The following is a 21,792-nucleotide window of genomic DNA, read 5'->3' as shown; positions in this document are numbered from 1 at the left end:
CAGATTGCGTCTCTCTCTTTCAAAGATGAGGCCTCAGATCAGAACACACCTAGGGTGGAGGCTAAGCAGTAAACAGCTGAAAGACTGGCTTCCTTCCTCCTATTCTAGTACCTCTAAAGGCACTAGTTACTGGCTTGAGACACCCCGTTGTTAAATCCTGTTCATCTTGGCTCAGGGTTATCCCTGGGCCAATTCGCCGCCATCAGTCGTGGCCCTCTGGGATGCTTTGAGAAAGCTTATTGAATCTGGGCCTAGGAGAAGAAATGAGACTCCATCCTGCATAAGAGCAATTAATTTTCTGGTCCCCACTGCAGGATCTTACACTTCCCTTGGTCCCGTCCTTGTTAGGGTTACTTCGTTGTCTGGGCGCTGATGCCATCTAGAACATTCGCCAGCCCAGCTCTGAGTGCCTGGCATCTCTGCTGCACACACAGTCAATATCCACTTATAGAAATTGAGGGAAAATGTCAAACAAGGCACAACCGACGCTCCAAGCAGTTAGGCCATATGCGGAGAAGCGATCTGAACCTCAGTCTGACTTAGAAGCCTAAGGCCCCTCCAAGACCGAAGCTGCCACTCCCAAGGTAAGTGGCTAGCAGACCCTTCAGCCAGGCAGGCACAGGGCCCCAGGTGGGTGGGGAGTCATGCCGATACAATCCCTCCCAAGCCCCTAGAAAGGCCACTTCTCCGGCATACGGGAAGCACTCATCTGTACATGGGGCTAATCATATCTACTTTTCAGAGTCATTATGAGATTAACTAAGATGGCACATGTGAGTGCCTAACTCAATGCCTGGCACAGAGAGGGTGCTTGATGCAGAAACACTGCTGTGCTCTGTTGCTATTAATATTAGCTAGTTTTGCCAAGATAGAGTAGGCCAGTGCCTGGGTTGCCACGAAAGCATTTCAACTGTGGAAGAAGTTGAGTTCTATTCCCAGAGATCTCAGAGCCTACAAGAGTGAGACAGGCCCAGGCCCAGGCCCAGGCCCAGGGGAACCAGGGGCACAGCTGAACTGACCTGAGCCTAGCCCAGGGCCAGACAGGACCCCATCTGCTGGAGAGGCTGGGTAAGCAGAAAGAGGGAGGCCTGAATAAACTCCCCGACATCCTCACCAAACACTCACCGCCAAAGTCTGTGGCAACGGCAACAAGAAGCCACCTCGGGGTAGGGCTCTGAGAGCTTGGTCTGGGGCCCAGGCCAGATGGGGCTGAGGCGACGAGCAGATCTGGGGCCCATGTGCCCAGCAAGCTGTGCCAGCCCAGCCCATACCAGCCCAGCCAAATTTGAGTTATATCAGGAGAACGGATCTGTTAGAAAACTCACCCATCTCTACATATTTGCATATTCTATTTCAGGGTCTTTTCCTTTTTTTCCCTCAGCTTCCTAGAAAAGTTCTTGTGATCACTTCCAACTTCACCTCTGCTGAACTGCAAAAACTCACACGCAATCCCATCTCTCCTGTAACTACTATCCTGTCCCTCACCAGCAAGGTCCCCTGCCCTCTCTGCGTCCACTGCCCCTCACCTATTCAGTCCTCAATCCCTGCTATCTGGCTCCGGTTCCGTTGGAATGCCTCCCCAAGGTCACTATGGCACAAGTCAGCAAATCCAAGGTCAGCCCTTCTGTTCCTAGGTTCGTCTGTGGCACCTGACCCCACTGAGCATGCCCTCTCTGTCCAGTTCCTTCCGCTCGCTCAGCCTTGCCGGCTCCTGCTCTCACCTTCCCAGAAGCAGTGGCTCCTGCCCCCGCTCCATGTCTCACATCTATCAGTCACCATTTCCGGTAAAGCTGAACTCCTCAGTGGGTATCCCTTTTCCTCTACCTTTCTCTGAAAAGCTTAATTGCCTTCCCACATGACACAGGCCCAGTCTTCAACTTAGAACTTCCTGGTGACTACCTCAGCCCAAAGACATCCAACTGGCTCTAATTATGCACATCCCCACCTGGCTGTCCCATGGCACCTCGTTCCAAATTGTCACCCCAGCCCCTTATTCTTGCTGCTGCACCATCATCCGCCCACTCACATCCTGCCTGCCTCCCAACTCTCAGCGCCCAGAACGAGCCTGTCCTTCACACCTAACAGCGTCCCTCCACCCAGCTCCCCTGCAGCAGCTCCAGTTGAGGCCCCCACCGTGTCCCATCTGGAGGATCCAGCCAGCCTCCTAGCTGGTCGCCTTCCCCCAGTCTCACTTCCCACAAATCCAGCCTCCACACAGCTGTCAGGTTATCTCACACACAGATCGGGTCCCCCACTGCCCGGCCTGAAGCTGCCCCAGGGGTGCTCTTTGCCCGCAGGCTAAAGCCCTAGCTCCTCAGCCAGATCGAAGCCCTGCTTGCCTCCTATTTCTCCACGTTTCAGAGGCCAAGGGCAGTGGGAGGAAGGGCGCCGGCTCTGGAGTGAGACAGACCTGAGTTTCTGGGCCTACCTGTCTACTTCCTACTCACGAGGCTGTGGAGAGATGATTTCACCCCTTGGAACCCTGGTGTCCCCATCTGGTCAGCGGAGACAACAGTATACTCACCTTTCCCAAGGATCTGATTATCCGTTCTAACTCCTGAAGCTCTCCGGCCTCCTCTCCTTCCCCACTGCCACGCTGCCAGGTCAGCCTACCGCAGTTCTAAGTGGATCACTGCCACAGCCTCCTCCCCGGCTCCCTCACGCTTGCCCACCCCCAGCCTTCTACTCCCAATATAGTCACCACACAGCCGCCTGAACGACCTTTCTAAAATATGCATTGGACTCTCCCCGACTGCAATTCTGGGATGCCCACTGCCCAGGGTAAGTCTGAACTCCTTACATGGCTCCAAATGATCTAGCCTCTGCCCACCTGCTTGCCTTGCTAGCCAGCCTGACAGTCAGGGCTACAGAGGCCAGGTTTGCTCCCCACTCCCAGCCCCTCAGGACATACACCTTCCTGCCCAATTCTCTTAGCCTTCAGGTCTCAGGGTAGCGCCATTTTTTCCATGCTTTTCGTCACCCTCACACCCCACCCCCAGCCCACGTTAGCCCCGCTTCCTGTGAGCACCACAGCCCCTGGACTTGCCTGGCCCAGTTCTCATTAGACTTTTAACATCAACATCTGTTTGTCTGTCTTACCAACAACACAGCTCCGTCAGAGCAAGGATACCTTCATGTTTACCCATCACAGAGTAGAGCCTGTCAGTTTGTCAGAAGGATGAAAGGGAGCTGGGCGGAGCGGCTCACCCCTGTAATCTTAATACTTTTAAGAGGCTGAGATGGGTGGATCATCTGAGGTCAGGAGTCTGAAACCAGCCTGGCCAACCTCATCTCTACTAAAAACACATACCACCTGTAGTCCCAGTTACTTGGGAGGCTGAGGCAGGAGAATTGCTTGAACCCAGGAGGCAGAGGTTGCAGTGAGCCAAAATTGTGCCACTGCACTCCAGCCTCGGCAACAAAGCGAGACTCTGTCTCAAAAAAAAAAAAAAAAAAAAAAAAAGAAAAGAAAAGAAAAGAAAAGGAGAGGAAAGGATGAAAAGAACAATGGTGACGAAAGAGTCCTTGGCTCATGGAAAGCCCCAGGCTCTGTGGGGGCACTTATCAGACTCAACACAGACTACTCAAAACATGGCTGCAGGAAGCAAAGCCAACTTGCCAGGCCCTCGGAGGAAAGAGCCAACAAAGAAGGGAAAGGGAAACCGTCCGTGCCTCCGTTCTGGGAAGAAGTGTAACTGGTACTGGGGGTCAGTCCAAGGGATAGGGCAGGGTGACCCAAATGCTCCGCAGCATAATGGGGTGGGGGAGTTAAGGAACCCCAGCACTTTTGAAAGCAGTCCTCGGGGGCAGGGTGAGAGCTGCCACAGAAAGGAAACCAGCTCTGGGCAGGTTGTATCATGGGCATAGAAAGGGCTGTGTCAGCCCATTTGCACAAGACACCCACGAGGATGGGACTGGCCTTTGCTTCCACCACAAACAAGCAAGAGACACTGTGTTCAAAGACAGAGCTTCCTGGTCTTTGCTCCCAACCACAAGTAGGCAGCTGGGCTCCAGGCAGACCACTGAGGCACACAGAGGCCTGGCACTGAGAAGCCCAGAGAGTTCTGAGTCTCTTCTGTCAATGCAAATCCACAAAAATTTCTCAAGTTTTCTGGAAGAGGCGAAGAATAACATGCTCTTCAGGCCACATGCGGACTTTAAGAATATCACTGATGTAGCAGAGATAATCCAGAGAAAACAGATGTACTGGGGACCAAAACCAGGACAGGTCAAAAGGACAAGTCCATGACCCCCCATGGCATTCCGTAAGTAACCAAAGCCCTAACGTAGAATTCCGTAAGTAATTAAAACTCAGGTAGAAGGGAAAGCAGGCTTGTTCTGAGTGGTTCCTTAGGGCAGAGGGTTCCTTAGACCAAGGGGTAATGCCCTGGCAAATAGTTAAAAGGACAGAAGAGTTGTCATTGTAAGTGGTAAACTTTTTGCCTCTGGAGGAGACAAGCAGAAACCAAATGACCACGACCGGGAATGTGGAGATGAAACGTCTGCCAAAGGCCCAGGGCAGGAACAGAGCTCTGAGCGCCTTTCCACCATGTCACTTCCCCAGTGAACCAAAACACCGTCTGAGGGGAAGAAGTCTTTTCCCAGCAAAGTATTGAAGACACGTCTGCAACGCCGCAGGGGACACCACAGGGAACGCTGTGCCAAGGGGAACGTGAGTGAGCACAGGCAGATGGAGCAGCAGCTTGGGGGTTGGTGCCCTCTCTTCAATATTAAAGCTGAGCCCTGTTCATGCTGGTGGTGTTGTTTAGTATTGCTATTTAACTGCTCTTGTATTTATGCCTTCAGGACAAAGAGGGCCCTGCCTCCTGGCAAAGCTCTGAGGCCCGGATTCTGGCATCATTACCCAACAAGCGTCAAAAAGGCTTGGTGAGAGTAGGCTGGGGGGAGGACAAGGAAATCTTTGCAAACCATTGAGAGAGAGAGAGAAATGTGGAAGGCAAGCTCCCTCCATTTGCTTCCCCTGAAAGTCCACCTAGCCACTCCCTAGACCAGGCGTCCCCAAACTATGGCCCGCGGGCCGCATGCAGCCCCCTGAGGCCATTTATCCGGCCCCCGCCGCACTTCAGGAAGGGGCACCTCTTTCATTGGTGGTCAGTGAGAGGAGCACAGTATGTGGCGGCCCTCCAACGGTCTGAGGGACAGTGAACTGGCCCCCTGTGTAAAAAGTCTGGGGACGCCTGCCCTAGACTGCGGATGTCTCAGAAGCATGAGCCTCTTCTGGGCATAGCTGTAATCCAGCAGTCACCCTGAAGACTGGGTGGCAGCCCTGCCTAGCCTTCGGTGTACATCCTGAAGCTGCCAAACTCCAAAGCCCCAAAGAGTCTGGGGGCTACTGCTGGAAACTTCTCCCAGAAGTGAACATGGGTATCCCACAGCATCCCATAATATAGGGCCTAAAATCCTCCACCCAGGGCCCAGAAGCAGGGGCCAGCCCTGCTCCCTGATGCCACAACATCAAAACCAGCACACCTTGCTTGCCGCACTGCCTCCGCCGACTCAGATGAGCCAGAAAGGTCAATCACGGGACAAAGCAGGATAGTTGACCATCAGGTATATTGGGGAAGGGAGAGATGGAGGCACCTTCATGAGTGCCTCCCATGGGCAGCAGCCTCTACAACTTGCTGGGGGTTTGGGGGAAGCAGGGAGTTCACGGGGCTCCTCCAGCAAAGATGAGCTCCAGGGCCGCTTGGATGTCCCCCCCAGTGGCCTGCAGGGCCCGCAGGCTCAGCTCATCGTCCTGGATGCCCATGTCGCGTAGCTGCTGCAGCTGGGGCTGCCACTGGCTCTGTGGAAAGACAGGAGCAGGCAGAAGCTGTTAGCTAGGATCCCAGTGAAGACTCACTTAGGTCTACGCTTTCAGGGGAAGGAAAGGAAGACGGGGGAGGGCCCAGCAAAGCTGCTGATGCTGAGTTCCACAGAACACAGTGCTTCTAGGAAGACTTAAAAGATAGACTTGAGGGTCAAGAGAACAAATCCAGGCCGGGCGCGGTGGCTCAAGCCTGTAATCCCAGCACTTTGGGAGGCCGAGGCGGGTGGATCACAAGGTCGAGAGATCGAGACCAACCTGGTCAACATGGTGAAACCCCGTCTCTACTAAAAATACAAAAAATTAGCTGGGCATGGTGGTGCGTGCCTGTAATCCCAGCTACTCAGGAGGCTGAGGCAGGAGAGTTGCCTGAACCCAGGAGGCGGAGGTTGCGGTGAGCCGAGATCGCGCCATTGCACTCCAGCCTGGGTAACAAGAGCGAAACTCCTCCTCAAAAAAACAAAACAAAACAAAAAAAAACTTAGTTTAAAAATTAGTCAAAGCCGCCGGGCGCGGTGGCTCAAGCCTGTAATCCCAGCACTTTGGGAGGCCGAGGCGGGTGGATCACGAGGTCGAGAGATCGAGACCATCCTGGTCGACATAGTGAAACCCCGTCTCTACTAAAAATACAAAAAACTAGCTGGGCATGGTGGCACGTGCCTGTAATCCCAGCTACTCAGGAGGCTGAGGCAGGAGAATTGCCTGAGCCCAGGAGGCGGAGGTTGCGGTGAGCCGAGATCGCGCCATTGCACTCCAGCCTGGGTAACAAGAGCGAAACTCCGTCTCAAAAAAAAAAAAAAAAAAAAAAAAAAAAAAAGAGAACAAATCCAAAGGTTTACAATACAAAAAGGAAATCTTGGCATAAGGATCAAAAGAGAATGTACAATTACTCACTGTCTGAATTCCAAAAGGCTAAATTACTTTCTTTCTCTTGCTGTGTGTACACACACATCAGCAAGATTTTGCTCTTTATGTGATGAGTGCTACAGATTTTTTTCCCAGTCTATTGTTAGCCTTCGGACTTTGCTTCGGTTTTTTGTTTGTTTTGGTTTGCTATGCAGAAATTTTCTTTAAACGTCTTAAATGTTTGTGGTATACAGTGGCTACATCTATTTGTAGAGTGTAAGATTTTTTTTTTTAATTTTCACTTTTACAAACTCAAAATGCCGAACTTTTATTTAATGGCTCCTGGATGCTGAGATTCAGCCATGAAAGCCCTTCCCTGCTATAAGGATTTGAAGAAATTCGCCCCTATTTTCTTCTAGTACTTTCATAGCTTCATTAACATCTCTATTTCACGACAGGAGGGACTTGCACAATTTAGGGCAAACAGCGTGTTCACGTGTGAGAAGAAGGCAATGCAAAGGGGAAGGAACACAAAGTCAAAGGGGCAAGCAGGGGTAAGAATGCAGAAGGCTTAAAACAAATCCACCCACATCCATCCGAATTCATTTTATAGGCCAGGTGGAGCCCGCGAAAGCTTCTGAGCTGGGGAATAAAGTAACAGGCATCTGGCAACAGGGGAAATGCAAGAATGGAGAAGACAAGTTGTTCACACATCCTGCTCCTGTTCCCTCACTGTCCATAAGGACCACATGGAGCAGTGAAAACCACACAGGCCTGAACCCTGTCGTTAGGTCTTCATGGCCTTATAACCCTAGACAAGTTCCAAGAATCATGCTCTACCCACCGGCTTCCTGTGTGGTATAGGGGACAAAGACGTGAAGCAAACCGCTCAAGTGTGGAGCTGTGAATGTCAGCGCTGGCCCCTCAGGTCTTCCACTTAGCTGCTAGGATAACTTTCCCCTCCGTAAAGCCTCGCATGGGCCGGGCGTGGTGGCTCACACCTGGAATCCCAGCACTCTGGTGCATACCTGTGGTCCCAGCTACCCAGGAGGCTGAGGTGGGAGGATCACCTGAGCCCAGGAAGTTGAGGCTGCAGTGAGCTGTGATCACACCACTGTACTCCAGCTTGGGCGACGGAGTGAGACCCTTGTCTCCAAAAACAAATAATAAAAGCCTCCCGTGACTCCCTGGTGACTGCTACATCAAGTCATCAAGTCTAATCTCCTCAGCGGGCATTCGAGCCCCTCATATGTAGGCTCCTGCTCTCTTTCTCTGGCCCCATCTGCAGATCTTCTACACTGGACACTGCACCCTGGCCTTGTAGTTTTGAGTATGTCACATTTACCTCCACACATGTGCACAAACGGGTAGCTGCCTTCACCTGGAAATCATCCCCTTCCTACCTAAAACACCCCTTACCTGGCTAGCTAACTTCTAACTAATTCTTTTGACAATCAGCTTAAATACCCCTCCCTCGGAAAAGTTTTGTCTTGACCTCGGCCCTCACTTCAAGCAGCTGGACTTCTTGCCTTGTTGCTCCCCAGCTCAGTACATGCCTGGTGCAGGGATGAGAACCAGCTTTCCCCTGGCCCAGCATCTGGACTCAGGCCTAGTATACACATGCTCGGTCAATGCGCACAGAATGAATGACTGACTGAAATGGCCATGATTGCCAAAGCCAGGTGGTCTAGGGAGTCAGGCCATGGTCACCAGGGGCAGGAGAAGCTATAGCGACCACTGTGTATGGTCTGAGAGTGTGCCCTTGCTGGGAACACTCTGCCCCTGTCCCGCTGCCATGCTCCAGCTGTTCCTAGAGTGAAGCATGCCATGTGTGAAGGACCATCAGAGAGCAAAAAAAGGCTTGGCATCCAAAGTAACAAGGAAGACACATGGAAACCAGGAGGTGGGGAAGACTGACCTGGAGGCTGGGCTGCCCAGAGGCCTGCAGGGCATGCTGTAGGGCTTGGCTGAAGAGATCATTGGTGATGGGTGTCCCTGACTGGACACCAGAGGACATTGGTGAGGTCCCTGAGGAATGGCCCTAGAGACAAATCAGTGGTCAGTGCCACCCTCAGAGCCATCTCAATCTTACAGCGGCACCTGCTGTTGTCATATCACCCCACAGCGCTCCTGAGGAACCCAACTTCTGCCTCCTAACAAGGGCCTGCCATGAGGCAACCAACAAAGGTACCTAGAAACTCTCTATGTGGGCAAGAAAGGTTCCATTCTCTTCTGCACCGAGCCCCTTGTCCCAGCCTAGGACCCCAGCACTGGGAGAGATGGCCTTGAAAGCTGAAGTGCCTTGTCACCCAGAAACGCTTAAGCTGGTGATATCTGCTCCCTGTCAGGGATTAGGAAGGGCCCATTGTGTGAGGGGAGAGTCTTCTGAACTAATAGGAGGGACTATTCAGGACCGTATTAAAATCCAGAGTTCTGAGCCCTCAAAGCAAGTGAAGGGGAGGTCACTCAAGCTGTAGTAAGAAATCCCCACCAGAACTCCAGGGTTCAGCTTAAATCAGATCTAGCACTAGGGTCAGCAAAGGCAAATCTACTCTGCTGCTGGGAAGCTTGTCCCTGGGGGGCCCAGCCTTGATCTTCCCAGCCCTGTCTTCATACCTGGGTGCCAGGAGTTGGTGTGTGAGAACTGCTCTCCGGAGTGCTGGCCAGGGCCAGGGCGGTGGCCAGCTCACTCTGGGTGATGGGCCGGGGCCCAGCAGCTCCGCTGTACCCCAGAGAGGCTGGGCGGGAGCTGGGGGTGCTGCTGGAGGGTGTGGACCTGGTGCTCTGGAGAAAGAAGACACTCAGAATCAGGGAAGCAGTACTGTGAAATTCCCAGGTGAACTCCAGCCCCCTCCAGAAACAGCTCTTGGGGAAACTCGTAAGCTCCCAGGTTCAGAAAAGAATCCAAAAGGAGAAATAGTACGACATGGTCTTGGCCCCGCAGTGGCCTGTGTCCACCTCCCAGCCTTGGGAGTTCCAGATCCCAGGAAGCAGCTCGTTCCCAGCACCACCTCCCCCAAATGTCAGGCGGGCAGGCCACTTACTGGGTGAAAGTCGTCCTCATCATCCGAGAGCCCTTCAAACAGGAAGCCACCTGGAGGAGGACGAACAGATTTCAGGAGGAAGAACAGAAAGGCACAGGCGCAGCTCCAGAATCTCAGCTCAAGTCACTCTCCAAATTTGTATTTTCATCTCTCCCCTCGGAAAATTACAGGACAGATGCACTTCCTGACTCAAACTGAGAGTTCCCAAGGAACGCCCTCTGCCAACACTATACATAGCTGCTGAGTAAAGCAAATTCCTGGGCCTCTGCCGGCTCCTGAGGGGCCCACATTACGCTTTTCAGGGGCTCACCTGGCATATCCCTATATGAGCTGGAGGGCATGCTCCGGGAAGAGGAGTCAGTTCCCGGCATTGGGGCACTGCCTGCCACCGAGTGCAGAACCAGGACAATGGCATTGACGAGGGCTGGGTGAGCAGGCACCAACCTAGGAGAGAAGCAGGAAGAAACCCAAGGGTGGCTCAGAAAGAGCACCCTCAGCCATGACAGGAGTTCTGGGTGCCCCCTCAACAAGGCAGCCACCTGTGCCTGCCCTCGAATTCCTCAGTCTTCAGCATCTTCCGCCAGGAAGCTTTATCTTCCTGTTGATCTGCCCCAAGCAACAGAAGCAAGGCCTTCAGTTCCTGGGACCCACCACAAACTCTTCGCCCTTTATGCAGGCAAGGCCTGATGGGAAAGGTGCAGCCTGGGAGGCTCAGGGTTCTGGCCTGAGCGCATGAGGGGCCTCTGGTCTAGGTATCACTACTACATCAGGCAACCCTGGACAGGTGCCTTCTCTTCCCAGGGTGGGGCTGTTTTCTTCACTTGCAAAGTAAGAGGACACGTCCCTTCCAGCTTTGACATTTTATAGATATGCACACCTGCTTCTCCTTTCCCCAGCTTAAAATCCTAGAAAAGCGCCCTAATTTCTACCAAACGAAACCTCAACTGAGCCTGGCAGGCAAAACCCTTTCCCTTAGAATCCCGCTTCCTCCCAACACCCTTGACAAAAGCCCTGATCTTGGACTTTGCTCTTTCTCACGCCCTGACATACTCAGAGGGTAGACTGAGTGACAGGCTGCGGATGGGCTCCCAGAGCAGACTGCAGGGTGACAATTAGGCTTCTGGCCTGAGCACATGAGGAGAGAGAAGGTACCCTTTAATACAGGCGTCCCCAAACTACGGCCCGCGGGCCGCATGCAGCCCCCGAGGCCATTTATCCGGCCCCCCGCCGCACTTCAGGAAGGGGCACCTCTTTCAGTGGTGGTCAGGGAGAGGAGCACAGTATGTGGCGGCCCTCCAACGGTCTGAGGGACAGTGAACTGGCCCCCTGTGTAAAAAGTTTGGGGACGCCTGCTCTAATATGACAGGTACACTTACGTGTCAAGCATATTGGGATCAGCGAAGACAGAGAAGAGGTCCTTGTCTTGGAGAACCCCTGAAAGAGAGCAGAGCTCACCTCAGAGAAAGGAAATTGGCCAGATCGAGGAGGAAGAAGAGGCTTTGGGTCCCAGAGCAGCCAGCTCGACAGGGACAAAAGACCACAAGCCAATCTTCACGAGAAGTAACGGAAACAAAGACCGATTCAGGTACTCCCCACCTGCTCTAGTGAGGACTGTCCCCTGCTCTCCGCCTCCCCCTGCACTTAAGTCACATCGCAGACTGGGTACCAACACCCCTGTCTTTCCCTGGCGTCTCTGGGTTCTTTTACTCAAGGTGTGCAGGATGTCTTCTCTGATTGCTAAGATTTGGGCTAACTGCTGTCCTCATTTGGCATCCTCACACCCTTACTTATGATGTTAGGCCATTATCTCTCTGTGGGACTGATAGCTCTTAAAGGCCTGAGTATATTAAACACACCTTGATTACTCTCTCTCTTCCCACAAGACCAGTGACTCTTCAAAAGATGGTCCAAGTCTCTTTAGAGGAATTGTCTTCTCCTGTTCTCTCCTTTTCCAGCAACTCCCATTTCCTCAAATTCAATCCTGTACTTACCAAGAGCAATGGGGTCACTGCTGAGGCCCGGGGTGGCCACAATGATCTGATCCAGAGATTCCTTATTGCTGAGCATCTTAAAGACCTGCCGGAGAAATGGGGAGGGCTGAGCACTCTAACCAGCTCGATGCACTCATCAAATGCCCTCACTCTGCCGAAGGACTTCCTCCCTCTAAGTACTTGCATGTACATCACCACAATGGAACAACAGCCCCGGAAACAGATGAACCCCTTTTTGCTCTAAGATCATAGCTTACTGGAGGGGAAACAAACAATTAAAAAAAAAAAAAAAAAAAAAGGCAAGACCACAGTAAACCTGCAATCTCCGTGCTCCTTTTCCCCACCTACAGTTTAATGCTTCCAAAATAAAAGCTCCCATTACAAGCCTGATAACAAAGGTTTCTCTAGGTTCCAAAAGTCCTTTTCAATCTCTGTACAATTATGATTTCATACTTGTGTATATTGCTAAGTTCACAGCTGTACTAATTTTGCCTCTCAGCTCTCCTACGGAAAGACATCGGCCCACTTCCCCAGTGAGGACACCTAGGTCAAGGGGCGGTAAGCAGGCAGTTCAGCCGAAGTCAAAGAATGAGGCCCAGCAGAAACTGTGTGTGGATCGTTCAGCTGTCACCATACAGGCAGATTGTATCATTATCATTAGAGAGAATCAACAGTGCCTGACTGCGACATGCTCTTTGGGGAAAGACAGGGCTCTACTGAGGCCGACAGACATGGCAAAAACTCCCCAAGGAACTCTTGGTTGCCACGGCAACGGGCTTCCAGCTCCCACTCCACACCACTCGCCAGCCAGCGTTCACACCCGCTCCTACGGTCCTGGCTGGGGGCCGCCGCACACACTTACCGCCTCCCTGTAAGAGGAGCTGCTGTGCAGGGCGGTATGCAGTACCCGGAACTCTCTCATGGCAGCCACTTTGTCCACAGGTTCTGGGGGACAAGACACTCAGAGTTACCCCACAGTGCAGGTCCTGTCTCTGCCACAGACATGGCCACATCATTTCATGTGCCAAGGAGCAGCCTGGTCTGGGCATTCGCTTCCCTCATCACCCCTTAAGAATGGGAGCACGCTCAGAAAAACCCATTTGTGCCACAGATGAGAAAACTGCTAGTAAGCATCTTTACATTCATGTGTAAGCATCTTCCACGGATAAAACAAACACACGCATTCAAGTTCCTGCAGAGGAGAATCTTACCACACGAAAGACAGTGCTCTGATCGACATCCCACTGCAGGAATTCTAGATAAGTACATTTGTTTTTCGCGGGTTTTGCTTTTGTTTTTCAGACTGTCTCACCTCTTGCCCAGGCTGCAGCGCAGTGGCGTGTTCTCGGCTCACTGCAACCTCCACCTCCCGGGTTGAAGCGACTCTTGTGCCTCAGCCTCCCAAGCAGCTGGGATTACAGGTGTGCAACACCACTCCTAGATAATTTTTGCAATTTTTTTTTTTTTTGAGACAGAGTCTCACTCTGTCGCCTAGGCTGGAATGCAGTGGTGCAATCTCAGCTCACTGTAACCTCTGCTTCCTGGGTTCAAGCGATTCTCCCACCTCAGCCTCCCAAGTAGCTGGGATTACAGGTGCCCACCACCACACCTAGCTAAATTTTATATTTTTAGTAGAGACGGGGTTTTGCTTCATTGCCCAGGCTGGTCTCGAACTCCTGACCTCGTGATCCACCCACCTCAGCCTCCGAGAGTGCTGGGATTACAGGTGTGAGCCACCACGCTCAGCCAATTTTTGTATTTTTAGTAGAGATGGGATTTCGCCATATTGGTCGGGCTAGTCTCGAACTCCTGACCTCTCAAATGGTCCATGTGCCTCGGCCTCCGATAGTGCTGGGATTATAGGCATGAGCCACCACACCCAGCCCTGGGTCACACTTTTTAAAGCATTTTCACCAAGGACTACTACTTGTGACTGTACAGACTGTGTACAACTCCAGAGGCACCACTCCCAAAGCAAGGTGAAGAGCACCCCTGGGGTTCAGTGTGGTAGCTATATCCTTATCGAGAGTCCTGATCATGAGTCTGTCTTTTGAAAAATAGTCATCCTAAGTAAATGACCTAATTTATTCATTCAACAAACATATACTAAGCGTTTACTCCGTGCCTGGCTTTGGGCACGGAACTAGAACGTGAAAAATCAGAATCCCTGCCATCAGGGAACTCTCAGGGCAGTAAAAGAAATGAGACTGGATCAAACACACAATTACAAAATGCCACGCTGAGGACCTCAACAGAGATGTGGATCCCAGCTAGGGCAGCAGGAACACAAAGGCAGACAGTCCCTACTGAGAGGCAGGGTGAACGCAGACAGCCGCCTCCCATTGGAAAGGGGCATCAAAGAGAGAGCCGATATTTACTGGGGGGGTGAAGGTATTCCAAGCCTAAATGAGAACATGTGCAAAGGCATGGGAGAATAAAAGAATGTGGTGCTTTCAATGAACCGCAAGTCATTCTTTGTGGCTGGAGCTCGGCGTACACACCCCTGCTCAAACAGCAGGCTAAGCTGAGGTCCCGAAGGCCTTTGTAAGCCGCTGAGGAGAAGCACCAAAGCGATCCAGGTGGGAAGAGAGACAACAACGGGTTCTCCTCCTACAGGCTCTACTTCAGTGGGAGTACAAAAACAATGTGATTCCTTTGTGAAGAAAAGCACTCGAGAAAATATCTAAAACGCTGTCACAAAACAGTTTCTTCACGGATCTAAAAGTTTATTTTAACCTCCCAATAAAAAGGCCATTTGTTTCAAAAATAATCCTCCAGGTAGAAGGTGGGAGGAAAAGGACTCTTAATATCTCCAGCCAGTATTCAGCTAAGAGTCAGGGCTGTCTCTGTAAGATCTCTGAGCTAAGTTCATCCTTTGGAAGTGGAAGGCAGCCAGCCCAATGGAAATGGTTTTCCTCTTGAGCCAGGAAAACCCCTGGTCCGTATCCCAGCTCTTGCGTTAGCTTTCTAAGTAGCTGACCTTGAATAAATGCCTTTCTAACCCTTTTCTTCCTCCGTAAGATGCTAATGCCGTTACCTACCCTGCAGGGCCACTGTAATGATTAAATGAGGTATAAAAGGGAAAAACACTTGGCTCACAGTAGGCACAAATGTTAGTTTCCTTCTGTCAATGCCCTCCAGCCAAAGAGCTGGGGGCATACCTGTATTTAAACAAGCCGAGTTTACTGCTCAGTACAGAAAGAAGAATGCATACCATAGGAAACCATGGGCTGTCTCCGAAAGAGGGTATTAAAAAGGACTTACAGGATTTTGGTTTTGTCTGGGTGATCTGGGGAGAAATTTAAAGAAGTGAGGTTTTACTCTGGATAGGATGCTTTCAGGCAGTGGGAGTGATTTTATAATTGAGTATCTTAATAACTCTTACCTAGAAGGAAGTAAAAGTAGAGCAAGGTGGAAGCTGTATTGGCAAAGAAGCAGCTGTTACTCTCATCAGCCGAGATACAAAGATACCTGGTCACTTTTGTGGTTTGGATAATGCTCATGGCTTTGTTTCTGTTCAGCAGTGATAGGGATCTTGTTTTTGTCTTCATCCACAGTGGTCTCAGAGTGGGCTTGACTGATATTAGTGAGCTATGCAATTGTTCATGGTCCCCAAAAGGACTCTAAGGCCTGGCTCTGACTGCCTGGATGTCAGGGGTTCCCTTTCTCTTTTTCACTTCCCATCAGGGTATGAACGACATTTTTGTCTTTTATGGTTAGAACTGAAAAGGGGGTAAATTTCAAACTGATAACTAGTCACAGCAATCATGAACATTATAAAAAGATGTCAACCTGCCAGTTTAACAAAGCTAATCTCTTTTACACAGCTTAGCTTTATTCTTGGGGAGGCTTTTAAGACACAAATGCAAAATTTAAATCATGAATTCCAAGCAGCACCTTCTATTTATAAACCAAAAAAGGCATCCGAGGCTTTGTATATTTTCTCCAAGAGCTATTTAAATATTCTTTGAATATTTTCAGGAAAATAAAGTACCAGTATATAGCAAGAACAGTTAGCTGACTGAACAAATCAACACCTGAGGCAGTTTGTAGGCACATTTGATAAGAAGGGAACAAACTGCAATATCAGAAAAATCCCAAATGTTGGCTGGGCACCGGTGGCTCATGCCTGTAATCCTAGCACTTTGGGAGGCTGAAGTGGGTGGATCACAAGGTCAGGAGATGGAGACCATCCTGGCTAACATGGTGAAACCCTGTCTCTAATAAAAATACAAAAAATTAGCCAGGTGTGGTGGCACACACCTGTAGTCCCAGTTACTCAGGAGGCTGAGGCATAATTGCTTAAACCCCAGGGTGGAGGCTGCAGTGAGCCGAGATTGTGCCACTGCACTCCAGCTTGGGGACAGAGCGAGACTATCTCAAGAAAAAAAAAAGGAAAAATCCCAAAAGTTTCCAGCTTTTCTCTAAGGAGAACAGCGATAACAAAAATCCTTCTGTTACAAAGTTGACTTTGTATCATTGAAAAATAAACTGTTAACTTGAAGGAGTTGAAGTACACAAAAACTCCCTATCCCATTAGAAAACAATGGATAATGAACTTGCAAAGTGGAGACACTCTGGGAGGGGATGGCTTGAGGTCAGTAGTTCAAGACCAGCCTGGCCAACATGGTGAAATCCTATTTCTACTAAAAATACAAAAACTAGCTGGGCATGGTGTGCGTGCCTATAATCCCAGCTACTCAGGGGGCTGAGGCACGAGAATCACCTGAACCTGGGAGGCGGTGGTTGCAGTGAGCGGAGATCAAGATCGTGCCACTGCACTCCAGCCTGGGCAATACAGTAAGACTCTGTCTCAAAAAAAAAAAAAGAAAAAATTGATAGAGAAAGAAATCTTCCATTAGTGATGCTGGTAGCAAAAAGGTCAAAATTGGACTCTCTGTTTATCAGCATGGTCTAATCCAATAAGTAATAAAGATATCATTTATCATCAGCTCAGTAAATCATCCCTTTGTTCCACCCAGGCTTGTGCCTCAAGAACACACAGACCCTTCCCTTGCAAATATTACAGAAACTTTGCCTAAGGGCCGACCCTCACTCACCCGGTTTTTGATCAGGTTCGGGCCAGGACTTTCGCAGAACATGGACAGTGGACCCTGGTTGAATGCCATAGAAGTCAAGTGTCTGGTCATCTTTTAGCTTCCGACCACAGTAGATCAGATCTAAAAATAGAACTGTCCACTTATATTTTGCTCCTCAAAACAAATTTAGATGGTTTTTGTCCCCTGAGAACTTTATTTTGATTGAATAGACAGCTGGAGAATCATACATGTTTTAAAAGATACTCTTATTTAATAACTTAATAAATCCTTTTTTGGGGGAAGGAAACAGGGTCTCACTCCATCGCCCAGGGTTGAGTGCAATGGTGCGATTATGGCTCACTGTAGCCTTGATCTCCTGGGCTCAACCAATTATCCCGCCTCTGCCTCCTGAGTAGCTGGGACTATAGGCACATGCTACCACACCCAGCTAATTTTTGTAGGTTGTTTTTTTTTTTTTTTTTTGTAGAGACGGAGTTTTGTCATGTTGCCCAGGCTAGTTTCTTAAGTCCTGGGCTAAAGGGATCCTCCTGGCGCAGCCTCAGAACGTGCCGGGATGACAGGTGTGAGGCACCATGCCCAGCCAATTAAATACATTTTAACAACCATTTGCAAACATAAACTCATAAAATGGATCTATACAGAATCTGGCCAGGCGTGGTGGCTCATGCCTACAATCCTAGCACTTTGGGAGCCTAGCCAACATGATGAAAACTCCGTCTCTACTAAAAACACAAAAATTAAGGCTGGGCACTGTGGCTCATGCCCGTAATCCCAGCACTTTGGGAGGCCAAGGCAAGTGGATCACGAGGTCAGGAGTTTAAGACCATAAGGCCAGCCTGGCCAAGATGGTGAAACCCCGTCTCTACCAAAAACACAAAAATTAGCTGGGCAGAGTGGCAGGCGCCTGTAATCCCAGCTACTCTGTAGGCTGAGGCAGGAGAATCGCTTGAACCAGGGAATCATGGGTTGCAGGGAGCCAAGATCACACCACTGCATTCCAGCCTGGCAACAGAGCAAGACTCCGTCTCAAAAAAATAAATAAATGAAAAATACAAAAATGACCCAGGTATGGTGGCACGGGCCTGTAATCCCAGCTACCCAGGAGGCTGAGGCAGAAGAATCGACTGAACCCCAGAGATGGAGGTTGCAATCAGCCAAGATCGCACCACTGCACTCCAGTCTGGGCAACACAGTGAAACTCCATCTCAAAAACAGAAGGGGAAAAAAAGGATTTACACAGTATCTATCCGCAGCAAACCTCTAGAGCTTAACATTGTGGAGACTGCCCAATTTAAATCAACGGAAACAGGCCACAACAAAATAGGATGAACCCAACCCAGGTATGACGAAAGCATCTTTTTTGCCATTGGATCCTTTAGCTATTAGAAATGAACTTTCCAGTGTAGTTTAATTATATTTAAATGCCTCTCTCCTCCACCTGGGACTGCCCATGCCATTTTCACTTTCTTTTTTACTTTTAATCAACCAAGCAAAAATCCTTCTAATCATCCCTTAAGACCTCCCTCAAATATGCTGAGGAGCCTCCCCGACCTATTCCTCCATCCCTAACTCACCCCAAACTGCTGTCGTTTCAGAAAAATGATTCGACAGTGCCATAAAGAACTTGGTGATAAAGTAGTTCAGTATAACACATGACTAAAATGGCAGCCAATCGTTTCATCATGTGATTTGTCTTTCTATTTACCCAACACTCACTTCCCTAGAGTGTTAACATATGAGGTAACAAATCCCAAGCCCTTACTTTACTCTTGTAACTCCAGAAGTATCCTACCCTCAAAGAGATCAGAGCAGCAGTGCAACCCTAGTCCCAAGAGACTCACCAATCAGTTCAGGGTCTGGAACAGACTCCTGGAGTTTGCCAGCAATAAGCTGCTTCAGAAACGAAATACTATAGCCCCCGATCGAGTATTCTCCCAGTTCTGTCTCTGGCAATCGAAGAATAGACTTTGGAGCAAGTGGCTGGTCAGCCAGCTTCACCGCCAGGTGCCAGTCTGAGAGAGACATCCTCTCTCTTTCTCGCTCTCTCTTTCTCCCTGTAAAAGAACAAAGCCTCAGTGGTTAAAAGACAGACCACCACCCTACTCCACCCGCAACAACCAATGGGTTGAATGAGAGACAATTCAGTGTGACACTGCCAGAGGAGCGCAGGGAGCAGCGTCCAGAGGCGAGAACTACAATCTGGGGTTCTCTCTCTACTCATATTGTGATGACAGCTCTCTAGTCCTCAGTTTCTTCATCCCTAACTTGGACATAAAAATACCATCTAGGCCGGGCGCGGTGGCTCACGCCTGTAATCCCAGCACTTTGAGAGGCCGAGGCGGGTGGATCACGAGGTCGAGAGATCGAGACCATCCTGGTCAACGTGGTGAAACCCCGTCTCTACTAAAAATACAAAAAAATTAGCTGGGCATGGTGGTGCGTGCCTGTAATCCCAGCTACTCGGGAGGCTGAGGCAGGAGAATTGCCTGAATCCAGGAGGCGGAGGTTGCGGTGAGCCGAGATTGCACCATTGCACTCCAGCCTGGGTAACAAGAGTGAAACTCCGTCTAAAAAAAAAAAAAAAAAAAAAAAAAAATACCATCTAACCTAATACAAATGTTGTGAGAGAGATCATCTAATCCTCTCTCTTTTGTATGCTTTTCCCTAATTTTCTTCAACTCTTGCTTGAACCAACAGAACAGCTTTATAACCGGTTCCCTGCCTCTTGTCTCTCCCTATCAAATATCTATGCTGCCACCTAACAACCCGTCGTTCTAAAACACAGATCTGATCAATTCACTTCTCTGCTTAGAACTCTTCCAATGTTGGGCTGCGCACAGTGGCTCATGCCTGTAATCCCAGCACTTTGGTAGGCCTAGGCAGGCGGACTGTCTGAGCTCAGGAGTTCCAGACCAGCCTGACCAACATGGTGAAACCCCGTCTCTACTAAAAATACAAAAAGTAGCCAGGCTAGGTGGTGTGCGCCTGTAGTTCCAGCTACTTGGAAGGCTGAGGTTGCTGAGAGCCGAGATCACATCACTGCACTCCATCCTGGGCAACAAAGTGAGACTCTAAAGAAAAAAAAAAAAAAAAAAGCCAGGCACGGTGGCTCACGCCCGTAATCCCAGCACTTTGGAAGGCCGAGGCGGGCGGATCACTTGAGGTCAGGAGTTCGAATCCAGCCTGGTCAACAAGGTGAAACTCTGTCTCTACTAAAACACAAAAAAATTAGCTGGGCGTGTGGTGGGCGCCTGTAATCTCAGCTACTTGGGAGGCTGAGGCGGGAGAATTGATTGAACCCGAGAGGCGGAGGTTGCACTGAACCGAGATAACACCACTGCACTCCAGCTTGGGCAACAGAGACTCCGCCTCCGACCCCCACCCCAAATAACTCTTCCAATGCCTCCAAACCATCTATACAAATTAAGTTTAAACTTCACCGCCTGGCTTACCTGCCAGCCTTCTTCCCCAACAAAGCTCTACCTTGCCGGAGCCTCCACAACATGTAACTACACACTCCTAACAAAGCTCTCCCCTATTTTACACCTCTGCTCATCTAACTGTGCATGTAATTTCTCTTCCCTTTTTGGCCTCTTAGCAAAATCCTACCGAAACCAACACAAATTCAACAACCTCAGTCCCCTCTCTTTCCTCCGTTGTTCCCACATGCCCTCAAAACGAAATGGCTTGCCCCCTCCTCCACCCCAATTCTTGGAGGCCCTTGAAAACAAAAGACTAAAGTTTTTCGCCATCCTTGTCCCTATCCATGCCTGGCATATATGGACCCCGGAAAATAAATCAGAAACTGACGGCGGAAGAATCTTGCAAAGTAAGATTAAGTACTCGTCATCATTATTGCTTCCAAAGAGACCTCTGGTAAGGAAGAGGAAAGAAAAGTCTGTGAAGCTGCCCAGCAGACCTTAAAGCATCCTCAAAAGTACCTTCCACCTCGGGTTTATGCCAGAAGGAAGTCGTTTTATACACCATGTCTCACTTAATCCTCATGATGGTTCCCTGGGGCAGGCATTATCATCCACCTTTTACAGATGAGGGAACCAAGATTGTCACTGGCCCAAGGTCAGAGATAGCTAGTAATGGGGCAGGGACACTATCCGGTGGCGACCTCACCGCTCCAGTGGGGCCAGCTAATCAGCTGACATACATCGAGCCCGCGCAGCCCGGGGGGCCCAGCGCCCTCACCCGTCCCGCGGAAGGAACCCGGCCGCACAGCCGCCGGTGTAAACACTCACTCTGGCCCTCTCGCCGGAAACCGGAAGTTTCGCTCTGCATTCTGGGAGTTGCAGTTCCCGCTGTGGGCCCCACTCCCCCACCCCCGCCCCCTTATAAACAGCCAGTCTACGTAGGGGGCGCTAATTGCAAAACTTCCGGTTCTGGGGGGGCGTGGTTTCCGCGCGCTTTGAAATGTCCGGCGTCAGCGTCCCTGGTCATTTCGTGGGCGAGGGTCCCATGTCCTGTCAGTCTTTGGCCTGGTGATTACCGCGCTCTCCTGAGGAGCATATGAAGTACAAACGGTTCCGCCAGTTTGGAACGCGCTGCTGGACACCCGGCCGTATGGCGGACCCCGGATCCCCTCCCACTCCGACCCTTCCCTCCAGAAGGGCCAGTTCCCAGCGGCCCCGTTAGGCACATCCCAGCGGTTTCCCACCGTCCTCGCGATGAAAATGGCTGCCCCCGGGTGAAGGCAGCCTCTTCGGTGCTCCTTGCCGCTGACTGTGGAGGCACCCCAGGAACCCGACGATGACCCCCTACAAAAGTTGGGTCCTCGAGGAGATCTACTCACTTGGGTTCCTGGTACCCCCTCAGCATGCTGTGGTGAAGCTTAACTCACAGTCATTCGTAGCGTCAGTTTGCGGAGGGGACTTTCCGCCCAACTCTCATAGAGACATTTTTAGGTCACTGTGAAAGTTCTGCAAGGGACAAGTTGGACAGACGTTTTTTTTTTGCACAGAAATTAGGATTACCGGAAATACTGAAGAAAGACTCTTGATTGGACTCTTCTCAAG

The 21,792-nt window shown here is 50.4% G+C and overlaps 1 protein-coding gene across 5 annotated transcripts; it reads right to left on the bottom strand.

The window, feature by feature from the left end:
• Nucleotides 1–5,557: 5,557 nt before the first annotated feature.
• On the bottom strand, nt 5,558–21,091 carry UBL7 (ubiquitin like 7). 5 transcript variants are annotated; one of them, XM_039468740.2, is made up of 11 exons: nt 21,019–21,091; nt 18,610–18,822; nt 16,769–16,888; nt 12,571–12,653; nt 11,709–11,793; nt 11,094–11,151; nt 10,028–10,161; nt 9,718–9,767; nt 9,290–9,457; nt 8,592–8,714; nt 5,558–5,806 (listed from the first exon to the last, which is right to left on the bottom strand). In XM_039468740.2, exons 1-11 carry the CDS (start codon nt 21,056–21,058, stop codon nt 5,669–5,671), a joined length of 1,212 nt encoding a protein of 403 aa, XP_039324674.1. In that variant the 5' UTR covers nt 21,059–21,091; the 3' UTR covers nt 5,558–5,668. The 5 variants fall into 5 exon arrangements, with proteins under 5 accessions (XP_039324674.1, XP_039324675.1, XP_039324676.1 ...); XM_039468741.2 differs by having other exon boundaries at nt 20,969–21,033; XM_039468742.2 differs by having other exon boundaries at nt 20,897–21,021.
• Between the last annotated feature and the right edge of the window lie 701 nt (nt 21,092–21,792).

The sequence above is a fragment of the Saimiri boliviensis genome, chromosome 2 (assembly GCF_048565385.1).
Source record: "Saimiri boliviensis isolate mSaiBol1 chromosome 2, mSaiBol1.pri, whole genome shotgun sequence".
In the NCBI taxonomy this organism is placed as follows: Eukaryota; Metazoa; Chordata; class Mammalia; order Primates; family Cebidae; genus Saimiri; species Saimiri boliviensis.
Note: the sequence above shows the minus strand (reverse complement) of the source record. Positions and strands in the feature narration are given on the sequence as shown.

Bases quoted from the DNA above. Each gene is read 5' to 3' on its own strand.
- UBL7 (XM_039468739.2), bottom strand. From the start codon at position 20,755: ATGGTGTATAAAACGACTTCCTTCTGGCATAAACCCGAGGTGGAAG. The intron at 11,152-11,708 runs GTAAGTACAGGA...GCTCTCTTTCAG, and splicing joins CAGTGACCCCATTGCTCTTG to GGGTTCTCCAAGACAAGGAC. The intron at 9,768-10,027 runs GTGAGCCCCTGA...GTCCTCCTCCAG, and splicing joins CTCATATAGGGATATGCCAG to GTGGCTTCCTGTTTGAAGGG.